We start from the raw sequence: 22,696 nt of genomic DNA, 5'->3' as shown, positions 1-22,696 counted from the left end.
GTAGTTCTTTTATTTTAAATATAATTAAACATGTATGGACTTAAAAGAAAGCCCAAAATACCTGTAAAACACACATAACCAGGGGCGGGTTTACCATTTTGGGGGCCCCAAGCAAAGTCAGGATCTCAGGCACCCCACACCCCACTCCCCAACATTATGTGACATTTTACTCTGAATTGCACAACAGTAATATTGAATAGAGTTAAGTGAGACATTTAAAATATATATTTATTTTACTTTAAAATGCATATCAAAAATTGTCTACACTTTGGTACTTGCTCCCTTAAGCTTTAAAGGACAAGTTCGGTATTTTACACTTAAAGCCCTGTTTACAGATCGTTTCTGATGAAATAGAACGGTTGAGATAAAAATGTGGACACATGCTGCTGTCCCGAGAATTTTAGGTTTATTTCGCTTCTCCCCCCCACCTACACAATGGCAGCCTATGGGCACTGGAACAATCCTTCCTAAAACGCATTAAACTTTCGTTTACAAAGACGTGAAACTCACCGAGTGGTCAGGGGTGTTCACTGATATGCTCACACAAAAATCGCTGCAAAAGTCGCTTTCCAACAGGTTTTATCGTATTTTTTGTCCAACTCCATGGACTTGAATTGGATGGGCTGTGTGCGGTATGGTATTACTTCGCCGCTTCTTCTTCTGCTTCTTCTGTGTATTCAATGAAATGCCAGTGGTTTGCTTGTAATTGGCAAAGGTGTATTATCGCCACCAACTGGGCTGGAGTGTTTATTATTCAAGCTCTCAACGGAAGAATCTACGGGTGTGAGACGTTTGGAAAAATAGGTCCACAGTTTTACAACGAATGGTAAAACACCTGTTGGAAAGCATATTTTGCAGCGATTTTTTTGTGAGCATATCATTGAACACCCCTGACCACTCGGTGAGTTTCACGTCTTTGTAAACGAAAGTTTAATGCGTTTTATGAAGGATTGTTCCAGTGCCCATAGGCTGCCATTGTGTAGGTGGGGGGGAAAGCGAAATAAACCTAAAATTCTCGGGACAGCAGCATGTGTCCACATTTTAATCTTAACCATTCTATTTCATCAGAAACGATCTGTAAACAGGGCTTTAAGTGTAAAATACCGAACTTGTCCTTTAAGATATAAACCTTCTTGGTTTTGGATTCATCAAGAGTCTTAATTTTGTCCATTGTCTTCAATATTCAAAAGTTACAGTCTGTTTAGCTATGAGAAAATAAACCTCTTGTTTTTAGCTTGAACAATTGTCTTATTGTGAAATCTGATATATGGCATTATAATGATCATGTTAGATGATAACAGGTGATCGACGCCGCCGTGTAACATTTTGCTCTTCAGCGCAGAGAATCAGTTGTCAGATTTACAACACGCAAATTCATCCACTTCTCCCAAAAAACATGAAAGTAAGTGGCCGGTGAACTGGGAGAAGAATAAAAAGTAAAACTAAAAGCAAGCTATTTAATTACACACACTGGGGGCCCTATTTTAACGATCTGAAATGCAAGTGTCAAGCGCAAAGCGCAAGTAACTTTGTGAGCGGGTCTTGGGCGCTGTTGCTATTATACCGGCGGGATAAATGACTCTTGCGCCCGTCGCAAATCTAAAATGTGTTGGTCTGAAGTAGCTTCATTATTCATAGGTGTGGTTTGGGCGTAACGTGAAATAAACCAATCAGAGCGTCATCTCACATTCCCTTTAAGAGCAGATGCGCTTTTATAGCGGATTGCTATTGTAACGGCGGATTTGCCAGGCGCGTGCCAGGAGCGGTTCACAGCCAAGGAGAGCAACGCTCTCGTCAGGGACGTAAAAGAGAGAAGTTACATTGAAATGGAGAAACCCACCCAAATTAACTTCGGTTAAACAGGCGTATGATAATTTGGGTAAATGTGTAAGCTAGATGTATGCTTTTATAATAAACTATCTATCTATCTATCTATCTATCTATTGTAATAATGTATGATTTGCAAAAATGAAAACTGCTGCTTCTGTGTAGATGAGAGAATCAAAGTGTATGCGCGTTGTGCACACGCTACATTGATTATGGCCAAGCATGCGCCCTTAAAATAGCATATGAATAACATGCGCAACGCGCCACTGACTTTAAACAATTTTTTCCTGGTTAGTGGTGCAGTTGTTTTCTAAACCTGCAAAATAGCACCAGGGAATGCTTGCGCCGGAATACGCCTCCTCTTTGCGCTGAACCGCCCTGGGGAGCACAAGTTCATTCCCTAATTTACCGATGTGCATCTGTGGAGGGAAAAGTCCGCTTTGCGCGGGTGCAAAATAGGAATGATACATGCGTCGGTGTACAAAGTCAATTGCGCTGGGTGCAAGATAGGGCCCTGGGTCTCATTCATGAAACACGAGCAGAACAAATTTTTGTGTAAATCGTGTGTAAAGTGGTTCTGGCGTAAATTTTCGGATTCATTAAGATGTTCGTATTTTCCAAATGTTAGTTGGTACGAAAGAAATCTACACCTGCTCCCAGCCACGCGTAAATAGTGTGTTTAACATCCGAACGTTTTGCTCATTAATAAAGCTGCATTTTAATTCACCTTAATCGGGTTTATTTGACGGGGTTACATGTCGATCCATTTTCTTTTCACTTCTGGGACTGTTCGATTAACAGATGAACTTCCATTAACTGCATCTGTAATATGCTGCCAAGCTTCCCTTTTTTTAGGACCTGATACGCCACTATGTACGCTTGAAAATAAAATGTGGCGTTTTGAATGAACTTCTGATAATAAAACTTCAATTTCTGCATCTGAGAAATAGCTCTTTTTCATTCGCTTTTGAGAAGATATGTTGAAATCCTTCGTTTGGTGTCATAATATGATGCCCATATATAGTTGTCAGTCGGATTTAATGGGCGGGATTTATGGTAATTGAGAATGAGCGTGCACGCGTGTCCCATTTACGACTGATTGGAATTCATTAACACACACACACATTTCACTATCACATCTGACGTTTATGAAGTATTTGTGAATCAGGAGAAGAGTTTTCGGGAAGATCTCTTTACGCGCAAATCACTCACATATTTACTCGTATATTTACGAATGTTTCATGAATGAGACCCAGTGCACTCTAAAAACTGCTGGGTTGAGTTAACCCAATTTTGGGTCAAATATGGTCTCACCCAACGTTGGGTTAAAAATTCAATTTAAAAATAGACAAACCCAGCCGTTGGTTTACATTTTTAATGTAACCAATGCAATTTGTCCATTTTTAAATTGCATTTTTGTCCATTTTTGATTTTGTCCAAAATGCAATTTGTCCATTTTTAAATTGCATTTTTTAACCCAACGTTGGGTGAGACCATATTTGACCCAAAATTGGGTTAACACAACCCAGCAGTTTTTAGAGTGTGTATTTCTGATGTGAATAAAATGTGTCAAATTAGAAGTTTCAATTGCTGCTTCCATAGACATCTTATCAGTGTGTATTTTACAAACTAAATATGATTTTATTTGCTAGTATTACATGTATTTAAATCAAACCTAAATTAAACTGTTGTTGTTGGAAAAAAAACTGAACAGTTATAAATTTATTATTATGACAAGCACTGAGCGCGTCCGTCTCTGGCTCAGCGGCAAAGCGTGCACGCCGATTACAGTATTAGTTCACCCAGAGATAAAAATGCCATTATTTACAACCTCATGTTGTTCCAAACCCATATGACTTTTGTGTATCTTCGGGACACAAATGTGAAGATAGCCTATTCTAATTAAATCTGGGAGATTTTTTTCTGTCTTGTTTTGAAAGTCTATTCACCAATTACTCTGACGCTTCAAAACGTTCATTAAGAATCATGAATCGAGCAGTTTAATCCAAGAGGAGACACGATTGCTTTTAATGATGACCAATACAACATACATGCAAACATGCCTTTAATTATTAATTCGGTTTACCAAAGCAGTCAACATTTATTGGATTAAAATGCCAGCATTACCGTAGGAACAAAGCAAACGCGCCAAGAGCACCTAAAATGCGCCACTAATGAGTGTCCCGTCAGAAACAACGCAGAACACATAGACAGAAATAAAGTGGCACACTTCCAACAATGCAAAAGACATCCACAATGCAAAAGTATCATGCGCACACGCACACACACACACACACACACACACACACACACACACACACACACACACACACACACACACACACACACACACACACACACACAGAGACAGAGAGAGAGAGAGAGAGAGAGAGAGAGAGAGAGAGAGAGAGAGAGAGAGAGAGTCAAAAGTTACTGCTTTATTTGCTCATTTGTCATGCTGTTCAGTTCATTGTATTTTTATGTTCATGTCATGTATTTGTACTCAATATATAACATCATTGTACATATCTGTTCTGTTAGTGTAGTGTAGATCTGAAGTGTAGATCACATTTGTACAATTATATGAAAAAAGATTGAAATAAATTATAAACTCTAAAAAGGTTTGATTCTAATCATAATGTAACATTATTAAAGAAAAAAACAATTTAAGAATGCTAAACTTTGACAAAAAAGTCATTTTTATTGTTAGAATTGTGATTTCACAATATTTAGATATGAATCCATCTGGAAAAACTTGTGAAAATATATCTTATCTATATAGTCAAATAGCAAATAGCATATAGTGGAGCTCTAGAGCCATCTAGTGGCTAAAATTATTATTTTTTACTTTTAAAACTACATTTCCCAAAATATGGGCAAAAATTTTACACTAAACCATGTAAAATTATCCATGCGATCCCCATGAATGAAAGTTAGAAATATGGGTCTTTTATAAAGTGAATTTTACATAAAATGCTGTTTTTTGTAAAAAGCCTATTTAAATAGATATTTATTTCTTTATTTATATAAATTTAAATATATCATAAATCCTCCAAAAACTGCTCAAATGTTGAGTAAAAACATTAATAAACAGAGTTAAATTACATTTGTAAAAAAAAAAAAAAAAAAAAAAAACTATTATTCTGTTACAAAATTAAATGTTATTGTCTGGGGTCCCTTGACACCCCAAATATAACTAGTGTCAGCCCAAATGAAGAAAATCAGAGGGTTAAATTATGATATGATATTAAATCACATGTTTAATTCAAAATCAGAGTACTTTTTGTTTATTCTTACATAGCCTGATTGATTTAGTTCACCCCTAAATGTTAATTAATGCTTTCAAACATTATACTAAGAGTTAAAGGGATAATTCACTTAAAAATGAAAATTTTGCCATCATTTACTCACCTGAATTTCATCAACCAGACAGTTCTTCAAAATATCTTCCTTAGTGTTCAGCAGAAGAGAGAAATTCATACAGGTTTGAACCAACTTTTCATTTTTAAGTGAACTATCCATGTTATGCATGCTTGAATCCTTATGACTCCTGGATAGCCTTTCATTGGTTCATGATTAGTTCATATCTTCACTAAACATGAGTTCATGTTGAAGTTACTATTAATTCAGGTATAAGAACATGATTATTCATGTACTATAATTGTAAAGTGTTACCAATAACTTCATGGGTTCCGAAGATGAACGAAAGTCTTGGAAAGGCATGAGGGTGAGTAGGCTAAATGATGACAATTTTCATTTTTGGGTGAACTAACCTTTTAGTGAATAAATGAGTAAATAGGGTAACAAATGACTAAGGACTAAACCAGCAAAGAAACTAAATAAAGAGAATCAAACTAAACAGAACATAAATGCGTCACTCTCTTTTATAAAACTTTGTTAATTTTATTTACGTTTTTTGGTGCCAGCTTTCTCTCTCCTATATGAAATTATAAAACTCAAAGGTGAGGTAGATTCTGCAATTACAATGTTAGCAATAGTCTCACCAACAACAATGTTCGTTTGGATGAGACTATTTATTTGAGTAAAATCATTTTTGATAACCTAACAGATTAGAGGAGAAATAATGCATGTGCAGTGTGTTCTCAGAGATAGGCCAGCAAACCAAGCATGACCACAGGCACGATTCTTCCTTGGGCTAACTTTTGTGCTGAGCACTAATACTGAGCATTCGTGGCATAAGCTGACATCAGTGAAAAAGAGGACAGGCCAGGAGCGTGAATTATAATCCGTTTTCCATTTTATTCCTTCCCAGTGGCTAAAAGAAGTGGATGGACCATTCAGGCACAATGCCTCACTTAAAAACATTAGATAATTCATTAGACACATGGTATTATATAAGTGATTTTCTAAAGCATAGTTTCTGGATTGCTTGAGGATAATTTAACGTAATGACCTATTTATATATTTTTTTGATATATTTAACATTTTGACCTGTAAATTTATTCATTTGTTTTGAGTTTTGTGTTGATCTATCGATATATCTATCTAAGTGTGTGTTTGTGTGTGTGTCTGTTTCACCAGATACATTTCACTTGAGGACATCTACAGGGCTGTCTATGGTACTGGAATACAATATGCTCGCCTTGACGTTTGCTTGATTTGTGCATAGTGCTAAAAGTGGGTTTCCTCCCATAAATAGCAACTCTGTCAAATTGTTTCACTCTACCTGATGATATAACACTACCTGATTACAGATATGTGACATCTGTAAGCTGTACACGGCGATTGGTAGTAGCCAACATCACGTGGAATTATCATGCTCTTCTTTTTCCTCATGAGGCATGACAGCTTCCTGTTGTCGCATCATGACAGTCTCTCTCTCTCTCTCTCTCTCTCTCTCTCTCTCTCTCTCTCTCTCTCGTGGTATTTGCACTCAACCAAATCACGCAGGACTTTATTATTGTCATTTATTGACAAGCTAAATAATTCTTATCAAAATCTTCACATCAGTTTATTAAATAATTTCCCCTCTACAAGCTATATAAAAAAAAAAAACCGGCTTAAAAAAACAAACAAAAAAAACATTTAAGGTAGTCTACAACTATATTGCCAGCCTCTTCGTCTCAACATAACAACGTAACCTAAATAAAACAGTATCGAAATTCAGCCTCTAAATTGATACAAAATTGGCACAAAAATGCCGCGATAAAAACGCACACCAACTACATTACAAAAGTTTTGTCTATTCCCTTTTATTAAATCACGTATTTTTTAATAATGATAATAATCTAATAATAACAAACAACACCAAAAAATCAGACGCTATGCCTTCGTGGTAGTTCTAATATTAACTGGATATAGTGCACAGATTTTATTAATAGAAGCATTTGGATCCATCTCTACCACGCATGTGTTGTGCTGCAGCGACGTGCATCAGATCGGCTTTCACACAATTCATCTGCATCCACACTTTTACCAGTTATACTGGACCCGGGAGAGATCGCATTTATCTTTTTGCATCTAATTCCGGTGATCTGCTCATATCTGAATATAGCAGGACTCTCGCCTTCATTTGGTGCGCGCGTGTTTTGTTGTTTTTGTGACGGCTTGTATTGCATCGCAGGAACGGCTCTGAGACGCCAAAGCGATCTGCTATGTGTAATAGCGAGGAAAGGCAGTAAATAAGGGGGACGCGTCGATCTGTGTGAAGAGAGAGCAAGATGGTGATCATGGCTTCTTTTCATTTTTCCTCTGAATGCTTGAATGCGATGGCCATCCCCGAGATCACACTCAAGCTATTTCTATGGGCTTTTCTATTCGCTTATCTTCCTTTGAGGTAAGAATATCATATCGGCAGACGAATTTAACATGTCAATATGTTATGATACGCAAACGTTGTGTTTGGAGTGTCTGCGATGATCGGTGCTGCTCTATTTCCCATGGATTCCTTTAATCTGTTTGGTTAAATGTATGTTTTTAACATGAATTTATGTTACGTCTAAATGTATGGTTTCACCTTGTACTATGTGACAGTTTATATGCTTATAATATATATTAAATAAAATATTGAATAGATTTATACACCACCAACATATTTTATACAACCTCATAATAATAGTTATATAATGACAGTACCTAGTTATTGAGAAAAGGTGTGTCATGATTTAAACAGCCATTAAACTGAGTCTGGGAAGCAGGAGATGAGACTTTTCCCTCTATTAACAGTATGCTATTTCTCATTGTATACAGTCAAAGGGGTAAAGTTCATCTTTGTCATGTACATGACGCCATTTCAGTCCAGACATTTGTTTAAGAAGATTTAAGTCAGCGATTGACTCCTCCTCTCCACCTGCTGTCGGGATAATTCTGGCCTAACAGACTAAGTGGGATATATGTACCACAAAAACTACAAACAAATAATAAACATATCAAAGTGTTGATATAAAGAAAGATCATCAGGGGTTTACTGGGTTTTACCTGTCATGTTTTACTGGGATTGAGATTTTCTTATATTATGGTTCCCTGCGACAATGCTGAACGTGTAAAAGATAAAATGATAACAATAATGATTTTGAAATGAAGCTATATATTTAGTATGTAGCATTGGCCTAATCAAACCTCAGTAGGCACATAATATTGAACCTGCTGTTCCTCATAAAGTACTGTAGGTGTAATTTTTTTTCAGAAACATGATGGCCAGGAGAGTCTCTAATGGGGGAAAGAGTGAGCCCAGAGCTATTGGGGGTCCCACAATGATTTTGACAAACGGGGAACCCCCATCTCTGGATCCCTAATTCTACAGAGGGGGCCCAATTAAATATAGCCTACTGTACAGGGGGCCCAGTAAAACTAGCGACATCTGTTTGGTGAAAGGAAGTCTTGTGTGTGTGTGTGTGTGTGTGTGTGTGTATATATATATATATATATATATATATATATATATATATATATATATATATATATATATATATATATATATATATATATTAGTATATTAATCTGATGCCTGCTACTACTAGTATTTGTTTAAAATATAGTAACTGAATAACTGAACCTTTATTTTTCAACCTTATGATGTTTGCAGGCTCATATACTGACAAACTGAACGTGTTAAATGGAGACATGAACAAATATTAAGTCAATTATTTGTATTTTGATCATCTTAAAAGCCTACTTAGAATAATAATTAGAAGAGTATATAGTCAAATAGGTCACATAGGCCGTCTATGTTCTAGAAGATTACTGACAAAAGCATCTATTGTAATATTGTAATTATTGTATAAGCCTGTTTATGTCCCTATATATATATATATATTTAACCCGCCCTTTATGTTGGTTTAAGTCGGTTTCTATTGTATCCAATCCAATTTCACATAGGGCATTCACCTATCCACGGCTATTGATTATTGATTGGGAAAGGCTAGTCAGACCATGGATACAATAATTGAAGTATTCTAACTGTTTATACAGGAGCTGTGCTGAAATTCAGGTTCTTAACAGTGCTGTAATCACTGATTGACAATTACTTACTGAAGGAATAGCACTGGCAATGCTACTAATACTGTCACTCAGGGTCACCTCCCTAATCTTCATGATCTTTAAAACCGAATACTGTAGGTGTTCAACTATTTTTAAAAGTAATTTATATGTAGACATGTAATCTCAGCAGCAGATGTAACAGTTCTCTTGAAAATATCTCTCCATACGTAAATTGACTTAGATTAGTGTCCTGAAGGGCCACTGCCCTGCAGAGTTAAGCTCAAACCCTGATCAAACTATCCTACCTGTGACTTCCTAGTGATCCTGAAGACCTTGATTAGCTTGCTCAAGTGTGTTTGATCAGGGTTGGAGCTAAACTCTGCAGGGCATTGGCCCTCCAGGGCAAGATTTGAGGAGCCTTGACCTGATGAAGTTATTTTATTCCTTGTAGGATATTTTTTCTGACCCGTAAGGCATATCCTAGGCAAGTGTCAGATTCAAGGAGATTAAAAGCTGACAGCGGGTGACTGACAGTGTGGCACTGGTGACACTTGTTAGCTGTACCCCAAGATTAAGTGACATTTACATCTAGAGATGCACCACAGGGATTAATACTGACTACAGTGGCATGATAAAAAGATTTGGATAGTACTGGCTTTGATTGGACTCAGCCTGCTGGTTTAAGAGCAAGGCCCTTAGTAACACCTCAACCTTGTGTTCTGAACCAAAGCTCAGCTATTTGTTTGTTGACAAAGCCACCAAAATGCAGGCGGTGTGTTGCAGAAAATGCAGTGACAGATATGTTATGATATCCCAAATGTAGCCTAACAAATCTTCTCATGACATTTTGGCTGCAAAACCATTAGAAAATGCATGTTGTGGTAGATAACATGGGGCTTGGCATCTCATGGCCCGGTCCATAATCCAGCCCTGAATAATGTCTGTCTGTCTCTGAGTTTGCTTGTAATGAAGCAGTTGTAATTAATCCTTAAAGGGGAACTTTACCGCTGGCAAAATGGGCTTTGAATAAAACTTGGCTGCCTATTCAGTAGAAAGGCAAAAAAAAAATTGAAATTGGTGCTACCTCACTAGTGAAATCAGAGATTATTTTTGCCAAATAGGCAGGTAAACTTCAACACTCATAATGCACTAGGTGTTGTTATATACATGCACTGTATATGTTGCTGTCCGAGGCCACTCCCACCAGTCTGCTTTGGATACATTTACTTGGGTCAAATACTGCCTTGATTTAGAAGGAAATACTTCTTAGCAAACTTTTAGTCATAGTGGTGTCGACTTGTATTGTTCCCGGCAGCAAAAATTCAGAGTAAACTTTTAGCGGGGGTGAGTTACTTTCAGTTTCCAGTGAAGCATCCAGCTTGTTGTAGGCGGTGGCTAAAGGCTTTAAAGAATCGTAAATATACAGAGAACGTTGCAACAGAAAATCTGAAAAATCCCAGTGTTTGTCAACATTTCAAACTCATTGACCACAAACACAGTGTTTTAGCCCAAATGGAGAGGAACAATTGAAAGAAACTGCCGTTCTGTCAGTTCCACCCAATTACGTACAGGTAAGAAAGCTGTTGCCAAAGTGTTCCATTTATATCATCATGTTGTTTAAAGAGTATACGATTAAATTTTCAATGATAAACCTACGCTTACAATAACTGTTCTGCTAATAACCCTCTGCCGATCTGACTGTCTGTGGGCAGGGATACAAAAATGTGGATGTAGAATCTGTAGTTTTCACAAAAGCCCTGGAGCTGTCAAAAGTAGAAAAACGTGTCATCCGGCGGACTTTTAAAAGGTAAACTTCATTTACATATGCTACCGACATCGTAACAATACAAAGCGGGGTTGAAAATCGGTTAAGTTAAACTTTAAATGTCCATTAAAAACTATTATAATCATAACAGCTTGTTATGCAGCCTGATATTGCAAATTGGTATTTCTTACAATATTATTTAAATGTATTGTTGTAATTATAAACACATTGGTTTGTAGCGCAAATATCTTTACCATTAACTGCACTTTTATTCATCTAGTTATTTACTTACAGTGGCTAATTTCTCGGAATTCACAGAAAATAGCTTAATTCCACATTGCAAAATAAGGTGGATAGTAAGTAAGCATGTTGTTAATTGATATTACTCAGTACTTAAATCACACTCCAACTAAGACACCTTAAAATAAAATGTAAGCAAATAAGCTATTGCATTAAAAGAAATGTAGGCTTATTAGACTACATTGTGAATTCAACATTTTCATAAAAAAAATGTGGTTATGATATGCTCCATTTTGAGTCGTTTTGACCCAGAAACACAATTTAAGTTTTATGCACTACATTAAAAAGTAAAGTTTGCACTTTCCAAGTTTGAATCATTTTTGAGATGGTCATTTAAACGTTTAAAACATCTCAAGTTACGTATGTAACCCAGTTCCCTGAGAGAGAACGAGACACTGAGTCATGACATTGACATTATGGGAACGCTTTTGCATGAGCCGGTGTCTGAAGCACGCGTGGAAATGCGTCAATCTTATTGGCCGAAGCATGGTCAGGTGACGAAGCATCAGCGCATTACCAAGACACAGTGTAAAAAAATTCTATGATCAATAAGTTATGACAAAGTGTTTTTACATTGCTTTAACCTTTTTTTATGTTATACAAGATTTAACTCATATTTTAAGTCAATTTAATGTAATTAAAGTTGAGATTATTTAAACATCCAAGTTAATTGTACTTAAATTTATGGCATGCAGCAACTTTTTTACAGTGAATAGACGTCTGAAAAACACAACACCATATTCTGAGGCATTGCGCGAAGTATGGCAAGACGACACAACGAGTTGTATACGTAACCTGAAATGTTCCCTTTTGAGTGGAACTCAATGCTGCATCATGACATTAATGCTATGGGAACATTGATACCCACGCCGCCATACTGAGGAAAATGCCTAACCAACATGGTTAGGAAGTATGCACTAGCACTATATATTTTGGCCTAAGGAACTGAATAACCCAGAGGTCTCAATCCTGGGGTCAATTCAATTTAATAACAAAAGCTAGCTAGCTAGTACCTTAGAAGAAGCCATACTCTTTGAGTTGAGTGGGCTCTGGTGCCTAAAGGCGAAGGCAAAGCTGTTCTTACAACAGGAATTTCTTATTATTACTGTTAATATAATTGTTGCATCTACTACAGTGGCACATAGCAAATGCTGCTCATAACGCCATGTTCCTCACCAAATGAATGAGAAGGGTTTTAAGTAGGGATGCATGATATATCGACCACATATCGAAATCAGCGCGACGAGCACGTTGTGGTGGAAAGAGCGCGTCTACGGAGTCAAGCCTATATGACAAGCACAGTCAAGTTCGTTTGAGCATTTGCAGCATTTTGTGCCATTGTAAGTTGTAATATGTTTATTTTGTGTAGCCTATCTAAGTAATCTCATATAGGATGCGTTTGGTTGAGTTCATGAACGATGCAGTAAAGCGCTTCATTGTACAGGTGATCATCTTTATCTTTAGCGTGCGCAGCTCAAACAGCAATGCACATTTATAACTATAATTGGGACTGTCATATACATGCCATTATAATGAGAACACTATTGTAACAAAACTTTGTGAATTCTCTGGGTTATAATTGTATACACCATTGTAATAAAAAAGTTGTAAATTCTTTGGGTTTAGTTGCATTCTTCAGCAACCGTTGAGTTGATTAACCTTCTAGCAAAGCGATTCAGTTTAACGTAGTGCTGGGCGGTTTACCGGTTCATACCGAATACCGGTGTTTATTTTTGTTACGATATGAATTTTTAATATACCGCAATACCGGTGTATGTCGCTTTAATCGGAACGCGGCGCTGCGCGACACAGTCTCACCCCTCATTTACAACACACGTCTGCGGCGCATTACAGCTGCGACAAGGTTTTATTCCGTCCTCCACGCGGTGCGTCAAAATAGACTAGGCGCCTATATTTAGCGAAGCGGCGCGGAGAGCCGCTTCTGGGAAGCTTCGATCTGAAACACAAGCATTGACTAGAATGGGCACGAGACGTGTGGGGGTGAGAGTGTCTTTTTTCTCGCGGCGCGCGTGTTTTTATACTGTATTAACGTATCTGAAGTGAACTGACGGTCTTTAGAAAAGTTTCTTTGTTATTACGATTGAATCTTTCTTTATCTTTCCTGATAAAGCAGTGTTTATGAGCGTTGCTGCTTTGTGTACAGCCGTTACCGGGGAAACCACTGTTTCTGCCGCTCCTAAAGCGCGTCCTGCTGGCACCTCTTTGTAAACAGCCTTGCAAACCTGTATTATTAATATTAGTGTGGATTTTTTTCTATAATATTCACTCATGACAATAAAATAGGGCATTATAAGTAAATCTACTGCAGTATTTCCTCTCTCACTCAGTAGAAAATGTGGTTAACACCCATCATGCTTGAAAAAAAAAAAAAACCGGTAAAAACCGTGAAACCGGTATAATTTAGAAAAAAACCGTGATGTTGATTTTTGGTCAAACCGCCCAGCACTAGTTTAACGCTCGTTCTCTTCAGCTTCAGCGCGCGCAGCTCAAACAGCAATGATGTCATTTGAAAACAGTAAGCCTAATATTAAAGATGTTTACTATTACTGTAATATCAAAAAAAGTTTAATACAAAAAAAAAAAACACTGATGCGTTATTAATAACTAGCACTTTTTTGTTCTCGTATTATTTTCATCAACAATATGGTTTGATTAAAATAATTTCCTTGTCCGTGCGGGGGCGATTCCACTTAATTTATCCATGGCACAGGCATTTTGTTTCTTTATATGCAGCCCAATGTTATCCATGACTTGTTTGCATTATTTAGATATTTTATTTTAATTTTATTAAAAAGATGTGTTAGACAATAGATTTTTTGGTAATACTTTACAAGAAGGTCTCCTTTGTTAATGCATTAACTAACATGAGCTAAAAGAGAGCAATAGCCTTTGTTAATGTTAGTTAATAAAATAGCATTAACTAATGTTAACAGATACAACTTTGGATCTTGAAAATGTCTTAGAAAATGTTGAGCTTAACATTAACTAAGATTAATAAATGCTGTAGAAGTATTGTTCATTAATTGTTGGTTCATATTAACTAATGCTAACAAAATTAAACCTTATTATAAAGTGTTACCATTTTTTTAATAAAGAAAGTTGGCATAGGAAAGTTAAGGAATAGTACAATGGTTCAAACTAGGCTACTGTATTGTAGATGTTTGATTTATGTTGAAGTGTTTGGGACATGGCTTTTAATGGTGAGCCTTATGTTTTTGTATTTAGGTTATCAAAATATATCGAAATTTGAATTTAAATTTGTCGGCCAATATATCGATTATCGGCTTTCAAATGTAAAGAATTATCGGTTATCGGTATCGGCCAAAATGTTCATATCGGTGCATCCCCAACACGCTGAAACACTGCAACTAAACCCAAAGAATTAACAACGTTTTATTACAGTTTTGTTCTCTCTATAATGTTTGTGCAGATATAAGTCGTAATATTAAGTTTATGTAATGTGACACTCCCAATCATAGTTATTGATGTCGTGCATTGCTGTTTGAGCTGCACGCACTGACGCTGAGGATGATCACGGATTCGCTTCATGCCTCGTTAATTCTTAACCAAATGCATCCTATACAAAGTTAATCAGATAAATATAGGCCTACACAAAATTAACACCATATTACAACATACATTTGCACAAAACAAAAGGCTGTGAATGCACACGCAAACTTATAGTCATAAAGGTGCAACTCTAGCCTTAATATAAAATGGTCCCAAACACAACTCCGGCACGCTCACTTCATTTTTCCTTGTGTCTGCTTTACGTGTTTCATGGTTGAGCAGCACACATGTGCATGACCTTGCTTAATCGACGATTGAGAAGTTTTATCAATTAAGTTTTTATCAACAATTAATCGATCATCGATTAATCGTTAGCATCCCTACTCAGTACAAATGAAGTGTTAAACTTAGACAAAATGGGCCCTATTTTAACGATCTGAAACGCAAGTATCAAGCGCGAAACACAAGTAACTTTGTGGGCGGATCGCGGGCGCTGTTACTATTATACCGGCGGGATAAATGACTCTTGCGCCCGACGCAAATCTAAAATGGGTTGGTCTGAAGTAGCTTCATTATTCATAGGTGTGGTTTGTGCGTAACGTGAAATAAACCAATCAGAGCGACATCTCACATTCCCTTTAAGAGCAGGCGCGCTTGTTCCATGGCGGATTGCTATTATAACGGCGGATTTGCCAGGAGCGGTTCACAGCCGAGGAGACCGACGTTCTCGTCAGGGCCGTAAAACACAGAGAAGTGACATTGTATGGGGATGGAGAAACCCACCCAAATTAGCTTCGGTTAAACAGGCGTATAAAGATTTGGGTAAATGTGTAAGCTAGATTTATGCCTATTTTTTTCCCATCTTCATGGACACAACAATGATTTCCCTCGTGTGTTAATATTTTTTCTTGTAATAATGTATGGTTTTGTAATAATGAGAACTGTTGCGTCTGTGTGTAGATGAGATAAGCAAAGTGCATGGGCGTTGTGCACACGCTACATTGATTATGGCCAAGCATGCGCCCTTAAAATAGCATATGAATAACATGCGCAACGCGCCACTGACTTTAGACTAGGTTTTTCCTGGTCTGTGGCAGAATTGTTTTCTAAACCTGCAAAATAGCACCAGGGAACGTTTGCGCCGGAACACGCCTCCTCTTTGCGCTGAATCAGTTGTGTCTTTGAGCTCTTTTGACATAACTCGTGTTTCACAGGATTTCATTTCTGAGCTCTTCACATCACAAGTACATTGCTGTACCAGCTGAGCTACCGAGCAAGCTTAGTACGTCAGAAAAGCCAAACATATGGAGCTGGTTATGGGATGCAAACTCCAGAGTTATTCGTTAACAAATCATGCACTATGGTAAAAGTGTTTTGAGGTCATAATATAATATCTTGCTAGGAGCCGCTTGAAAATAATTCTTAATTAATCCATAAGCTGCCCCTAATCATACTTTTGTATGAAAAGGATTAAATGTGCTTGCTGTTTTGCTGCCTCTAGTGTTCATTTCTGTTGGAAACTGCAGCGGTATGAATGTATTGGTTCATATTTTGCCTTTTGCAGAAATGCTGCCTCAGGTACGTGTTTCCAATGAGCCTATGTTGGTATTATACATATATATAGTTATATCTATATATAAAGCACTATTAAAGGGGATGTTGGATGAAATTTTCACTTTTTAAGCTTTTTTTGCAATTATTTAGGTTTGTGTCTGCCAGCTCAGAAAAGCTGAAAAGAAAACATGCAACCAGTTGGTTATAGGCAGTCTGAGTCTGAAACTGTCATCCAGTGAGCTGTTTCAATTTGCAGCCGGTTTCTACATAGATAGCTTGCTATTTGAATAAGACGACTTAGACTGCTAAAAAAAAAAAAAAAAAAAAAATCTATAACAAAAAACATATATATGATATTACCTTTCAAGCAATGTGGAAGCAGAATGGCTAAACATAAAAAATAAACCTTTACAGCCATGTTCTCTTTGAAAGCACAGACTGTTATTTAGTTTAATCAGTCTTTCTTTTTATAGCCATTAAATAACCATTTTAACTGAACTGAGCTGAAGCTGGCGAACTGCTGTGTGTTCTCATTGGCTACTGAGTTTTTGATTGACAGATTTTTGACCTGGAAGTGAAGACATCAGTTTTGTGTTTACATGTGAGCGTCTGTAAGCGGCTTCCTATTTCATTTTAGTCATATAAAGTTAGGAGTTTTGTTTTTTAATTGTATCTGTATTTATCTTCTAATGCTACTTTGTCAGCATAAGCTTTCAGGAGCAGTATTTGTCTGCGCGAGAGAAAATGAATGTCTAGAGGTATAATTGTAGTACATTAAAATACTGTATAATAATGAATAATATCTAATTCTTTCAGAGAATATTTGTTTGTTCCTGATAATGTTAAATGTTATTTTTTTTAAGCATTGTAGGCTTTGATTAGATTGTGATGTAACAATTTAAAGAGAATACTAGTGCCATATACATATGTGTGATATTTTCAGCCATCAAGAAAGTCTCACCTCTAATCTGATATGACACTAGTATTCTCTTTAAATTGTTACATCACAATCTAATCAAAGCCTACAATGCTTAAAAAAAAAAAACATTTAACATTATCAGGAACAAACAAATATTCTCTGAAAGAATTAAATATTATTAGATATTATAGCAACCCTGGCCATCACGCTACCCATAGTTAGCATATGCACTTACACCATCACAATTAATGATCACTCAATTCTGAAGAATTCAAACAATATGAAAATTGCAACCAGATGGTGGCTTGCTATCAGATGGTACAGACCTTCAAGGATATTTCATTATATTCTTTATTGTCACTATACATAAGTATGAAAGTGAAAGTCTTGGATGTTGTGACAGTCCGACCTCAGTATTCTCATAATACACATATATTACTAAAAATGCACAATTACATAATATACAAAATGTGTGTAAAATTCATATATTTTAAATTATGCAATGATCATTTGAACAGTTCTTGTTACAGTAAATGTAACAGTGACTGGGTACATTGTAATGGAGTATACAAAAGTCTAAACAGATACTCTCCACCCAAAATGTTTTAATTCTCTAATCCTTTACTCATCTTCATTCCATCCCGGATGTACTTATGACTTTCTTCAGAAGATGATCTCTTTAATGTATAATAATCTAAAATACAGGACAGCACTGTAAAGTAAATAATAAAAAATAAAAAAACACAGAGTGAACAGCAACAGTCCTAGTACTGAGCCTTGTGGTTCCCCATACTGAACTTGTGATCGATAAGACATTTCTTCATTCCATGCTAATGCAATTCCACTAATGCCAAGATAATTTTCGAGTTTATTTAAAAGAATGTTATGGTCAGTGGTATCAAATGCAGCTCTAAGATCAAGTAACACTAATAGAGAGACACAACCACGATCGGATGATAAGAGCAAATCATTTGTGACTCTAATGAGAACTGTCTCAGTACTTTGGTACGGTCTAAATCCTGACTGAAAATCCTCGTAATACACATATGGGATTACCGAGGGGGAATCACATCATATGGGCATCTAGTCCAGTACAAGGGCTGACCGGTTTTTACAATTGCGTTTTTACAATGGGGTAATTTTGTTGTTAAGAGTTTACACAACACAAGGAAGCTTGATTTCAATCTTTGAATTAAATTGAAAAAAGTAGCAAAAATGTATACAAAATAATAAAGATACAAATAAAGAGAAATTTAAGAGAAAAGTTTTTGGGTAGGTCTAACACTAGTATTCAGAAATACTACAGAAACTAAATAAAGTAATCAAATGTAAAATAATACTGATAGTCTTTTAGTCCTGAGTCCTGGCTAAATGAAATAGTGCATGGATCCAAATTTTGAGTTTTTTTTTTTTTCTTTTCTTTTTTCGTTAAAGCGATATAATCCGCAAAAAATAACTTCCTAATAAACCGAAAAATAACTAACCTAACAAACAGCTCACGAGTAACAAAAGTTTTTTTTCCCGTTAAAGCGATATAATCCGCGAAAAATAACTTTTGTTACTCGTGAGCTGTTTGTTAGGCGGCTTTACTGTATGTATGCACGCAGAGAAAACCATCTCTCAGAGAGCATGCGAGTACTGGATTGTTTAAAATCGCTGTAATATTTAAACTGATAAGACTTAAAAAGACGTGAAAATTATCAACTTTACTTACGCTCGGCTGCACTGCTGGCCCGATTGTGCAAGTGACAATTCCGTCATGTCCCAACTCCTAAACACAGCTTGTGCAACCCATTGAGAGAGAGAGAGAGAGAGAGAGAGAGAGAGAGAGAGAGAGAGAGAGAGAGAGAGAGAGAGAGAGAGAGAGAGAGAGAGAGAGAGAGAGAGAGAGAGAGAGAGAGAGAGAGAGAGAGAGAGAGAGAGAGAGAGAGAGAGAGAGAGAGAGAGAGAGAAATTTAAAATTTAAAATTTCAGAAAAATTAAAGCATATTCTGGGAGAGAACTCCAGCTCAATCACAACAGCAGCAAAATATGTAACAGCCTGCCACAAACTACGAGAGTCAGCCAGTGGACAAAACTAAAGTCAGAATCATCCTTATCGTATATCGTATTCATGCATTTGTTTACTGATTGATTTATTGAATTTATTGATTATTTGTGTATGTAATGTCCATTTAAGTAATGGCCAATGCTTTGGCAATACTATACAAGTCATGCCAATAAAGCTCATTTGAATTTGAATTTGAGAGAGAGAGAGAGAGAGAGAGAGAGAGAGACTTTTGACTTTCAAAAACTTTTATTTTAAAAACATTATATTAAAAACACATTTTTCCTTTCTTTCCTTCAATTAGTTTTTTAAGAAAAACAACAACAAACAAACAACAAACCAACCAAAAAAAAAAAAAAATTCATGAACAGCAACAATTGCTTCTTTAACACCCCATATCATTTCAAATAAATTGACATTTTTTGTTTGCTGATAATACGTGTACTCAGTAATTACTCGAGATTTTACCAAAGATTTAAACAACATCACCAAGTCAAAATTTTGGTTCTCATTCTTGCACTGATGGGATTTCAAAATAGCAAGTTTAGCTTGTCCCAACAAAAAATTGGCAAGCTTACACTCCCTTTGCCAAGACCGTCTATACCTATTTCCAAAAATAAACAATGTCTTGTTTAAATAAAAACCCAAGTTTAGACATCATTCCATCAAGCCACACGAACAAAGGCACTAAACGAAAACAATCACGAAATAATTTAAAAACATTATCAGTATCATTACAAAAAGGACATGTTGATGAAACCAGCGTATTAAACCTGGAAACAAAATTAGTAGTGCCACTATACCATGAATGATCCTCCACTGAAGATCCCCATTTATCGTTGGTATTGGAGGCTTATATAAAAGTCTCCAAGAAGGAGTAACTTCCTCAAGGGCAGAAATATAAATCCTCCATTCACTATCAACTCTTTCCCTTAATTGCTTACAATGAGCATTTTTTTGCGCACATCCGATACAAAATCTTTTTTCCAAGGGTCGCGGTAGGACAAACGATTGGGTTCGATAACGTAATCTCAGCTTTGCGAATGAATAAAGCAGTCATAGTATTTTGAAATCTGAAGCGTTAGTGAATCAATTGACTGTGGACGGATTGTGGGTCCTGCCATTTGTTTCCAACGATGCCATCATAAAAGAGCTTGTAGGATTTGGGAAAGTTGTGAGCCCCATGAGAATGATTCCATTAGGGTGCAAAAATACGGCGCTGAAGCATGTTTTGTCTTTTCAATGCCAAGTCTATATGTTCCTAAGTTCCCAAGAACGATCTTTAGAAGCATCTTTTCGAGTTAATCACAAAGATAATATGTATAATATATACGCGAGTACAGAGAGTCTGAAATGTTTCGAATGCGGCAATATTGGACACAAGCGTGTTTCGTGTAAAGAAGGGCTCGATGACTCTCAGCCTCCACTGATTATACCTAGAGTTTAAGAAACAAATGTTTCTGTTTTTCTAACGAGAGAGAGAGAGAGAGAGAGAGAGAGAGAGAGAGAGAGAGGTCTCGGAGAAAGTTGAAAAATGATTGATTTGATTTTATAATCTGTGTGGATTAATTTAGGCTACTCATACAATCTACATGCTAAAGTGAATCAATGTTTTCGGGGGAATTTCCCACATTATAAGTGGGAGACCTGCGGGAATTCGAGCCCTGTGCTAGTATCTCTTCCTTGTGTACCTTAACAGCCTGGTTGTACTCGACGGTGTGTTTTTGCTTCAAGTGGTGAAACAAGTTTGTTGTGTTTCCACCTTTAGCGGTAACAGTTTTCTTGCATATTTTGCAAAATATTGTGCAGCTCAGTGCCGCGCCGTGCCACGTCTAGGACAACTCTCACCTGAAAATCCGATAACATCAGCAATTTTCTGATTTCTGTAAATAAATATAAAACTAAATGTATATTGCAGCACAGGGTGAAGTCCGTATATACATTAACTATGATTTGAGACACATACAGTAAATGTAAATTTAATATAAAACTATGTAAATGGCGCTCTGTGGCGCGGCAGGATTTTGAACACGGTCCTGAGCCGTTGCTGGGCGCCGCGGACAGACGCCGAAAGGTGTGTACTCTCATAGAGAAAAATGTGTTCGAATTTAAAAGACATGGCGCTGCGCTGAGCTACGTGTCCGGTGTGCGACCCCCTTTACTCTCAGACCGGTGTTGTTGTTGTGAGTGCTAGGGAACGTAAATGTGCCTTACGTCATCGCGTTGCTATATCATTGATATCATCATATAACACTTTTTTATCATGTAAAAATGTATACCGGTGTTATCGTGGACGGTATGATATGGCACACCCCTACTTATCGCGCATTACCTGTTTGTACCCCACACATGAGTAGAGACTGGCTCCACTTTTTTATAGTGATTATAGAATTTCGTGAATATGTTAGGTGTCGCCCTGCCCGCAGCTCTGCAAATGTCAGCTCTCACTCCGAGGGGGCACGGCTAGCCTTGGGACTGGTACGCCAAGGCGATGGCATCCACTATCCAGTGGGCCAACCTCTGATTGGAGACAGCCTTTCCCTTCTGTTGACCTCCAAAGCACGTAGTGTGCAAACGTGACACAGCAAGTTCACCACCTGGTCCCGGATTCAACCTCCTGGCGCCTCTCAGAAACCTGATGACCAGGTCGTGCTTTCCATCTGACCTGCCATCAACAGCATCGTGATGTGCTGCGATGGCAGCAACATACACATTCAAGGTGAAGGGGGACAGCCTCCTCTCCAAGCCTTCTTGAAGGAAGTAATTTTCAGTGGCCGATCATTTGGAGTAGAGCTTAGATCGGGCCCAACAAATCAAGCCCGACCCTACCCGAGCCCGAGCACGTTGTGTCCGAGCCCGGCCCGGCCCGACACATTCAATGTAATTATGAGCCCGAGCCCGATTTAAACCCGACCATATGTGGGCCGTTATAACCAGGGGCGGCGCCAGAATATTTTTTAACGCAGGTGCTGCTGTGCTAGATCATTTAAGCTACAGGGGGAGCTGCACAGTTATATATATATTATATAAATACTATTAATAAATGAGCAAAAATTGCCCACTCAATATTAAATATTCAGTTATTTTAATTATCACAATTAAAGTTTTAATTTTATTAAATTGAACAAACACAACATTCAGCATTCAATCAAATATTCTTAAAGATTAATAATGTTACTACAACATATTGTTATTTCAACATAATATGTGTGTGAGCAACAAGCAAGATTTGTAAATTCGGTGACAGCGTGTCACGGTGTCTGGTTGTGTTTCCCCGGGTGTCCACTAGATGTCCTTCTTTCCCCACAGTGTT

General features: G+C 37.1%; 1 protein-coding gene across 3 annotated transcripts in view; it reads left to right on the top strand.

Moving 5' to 3' along the window:
• Positions 1 to 7,189: 7,189 nt before the first annotated feature.
• The window catches only part of gabrg2 (gamma-aminobutyric acid type A receptor subunit gamma2), a gene marked incomplete at its 3' end in the record, with an annotated part of 120,874 nt that continues 105,367 nt past the window's right edge, over positions 7,190 to 22,696 (top strand). For all 3 annotated transcript variants that reach the window (XM_081390222.1, XM_081390224.1, XM_081390223.1), the window contains exon 1: positions 7,190 to 7,624. In XM_081390222.1, coding sequence (XP_081246348.1) covers positions 7,509 to 7,624 — 116 coding nt within the window. In that variant the 5' untranslated portion in view covers positions 7,190 to 7,508. The remainder of the gene's footprint in view (positions 7,625 to 22,696) is intronic.

This window comes from Scardinius erythrophthalmus (assembly GCF_964197995.2).
Source record: "Scardinius erythrophthalmus genome assembly, chromosome: 17".
NCBI lineage: Eukaryota > Metazoa > Chordata > Actinopteri > Cypriniformes > Leuciscidae > Scardinius > Scardinius erythrophthalmus.
Note: the sequence above shows the minus strand (reverse complement) of the source record. Positions and strands in the feature narration are given on the sequence as shown.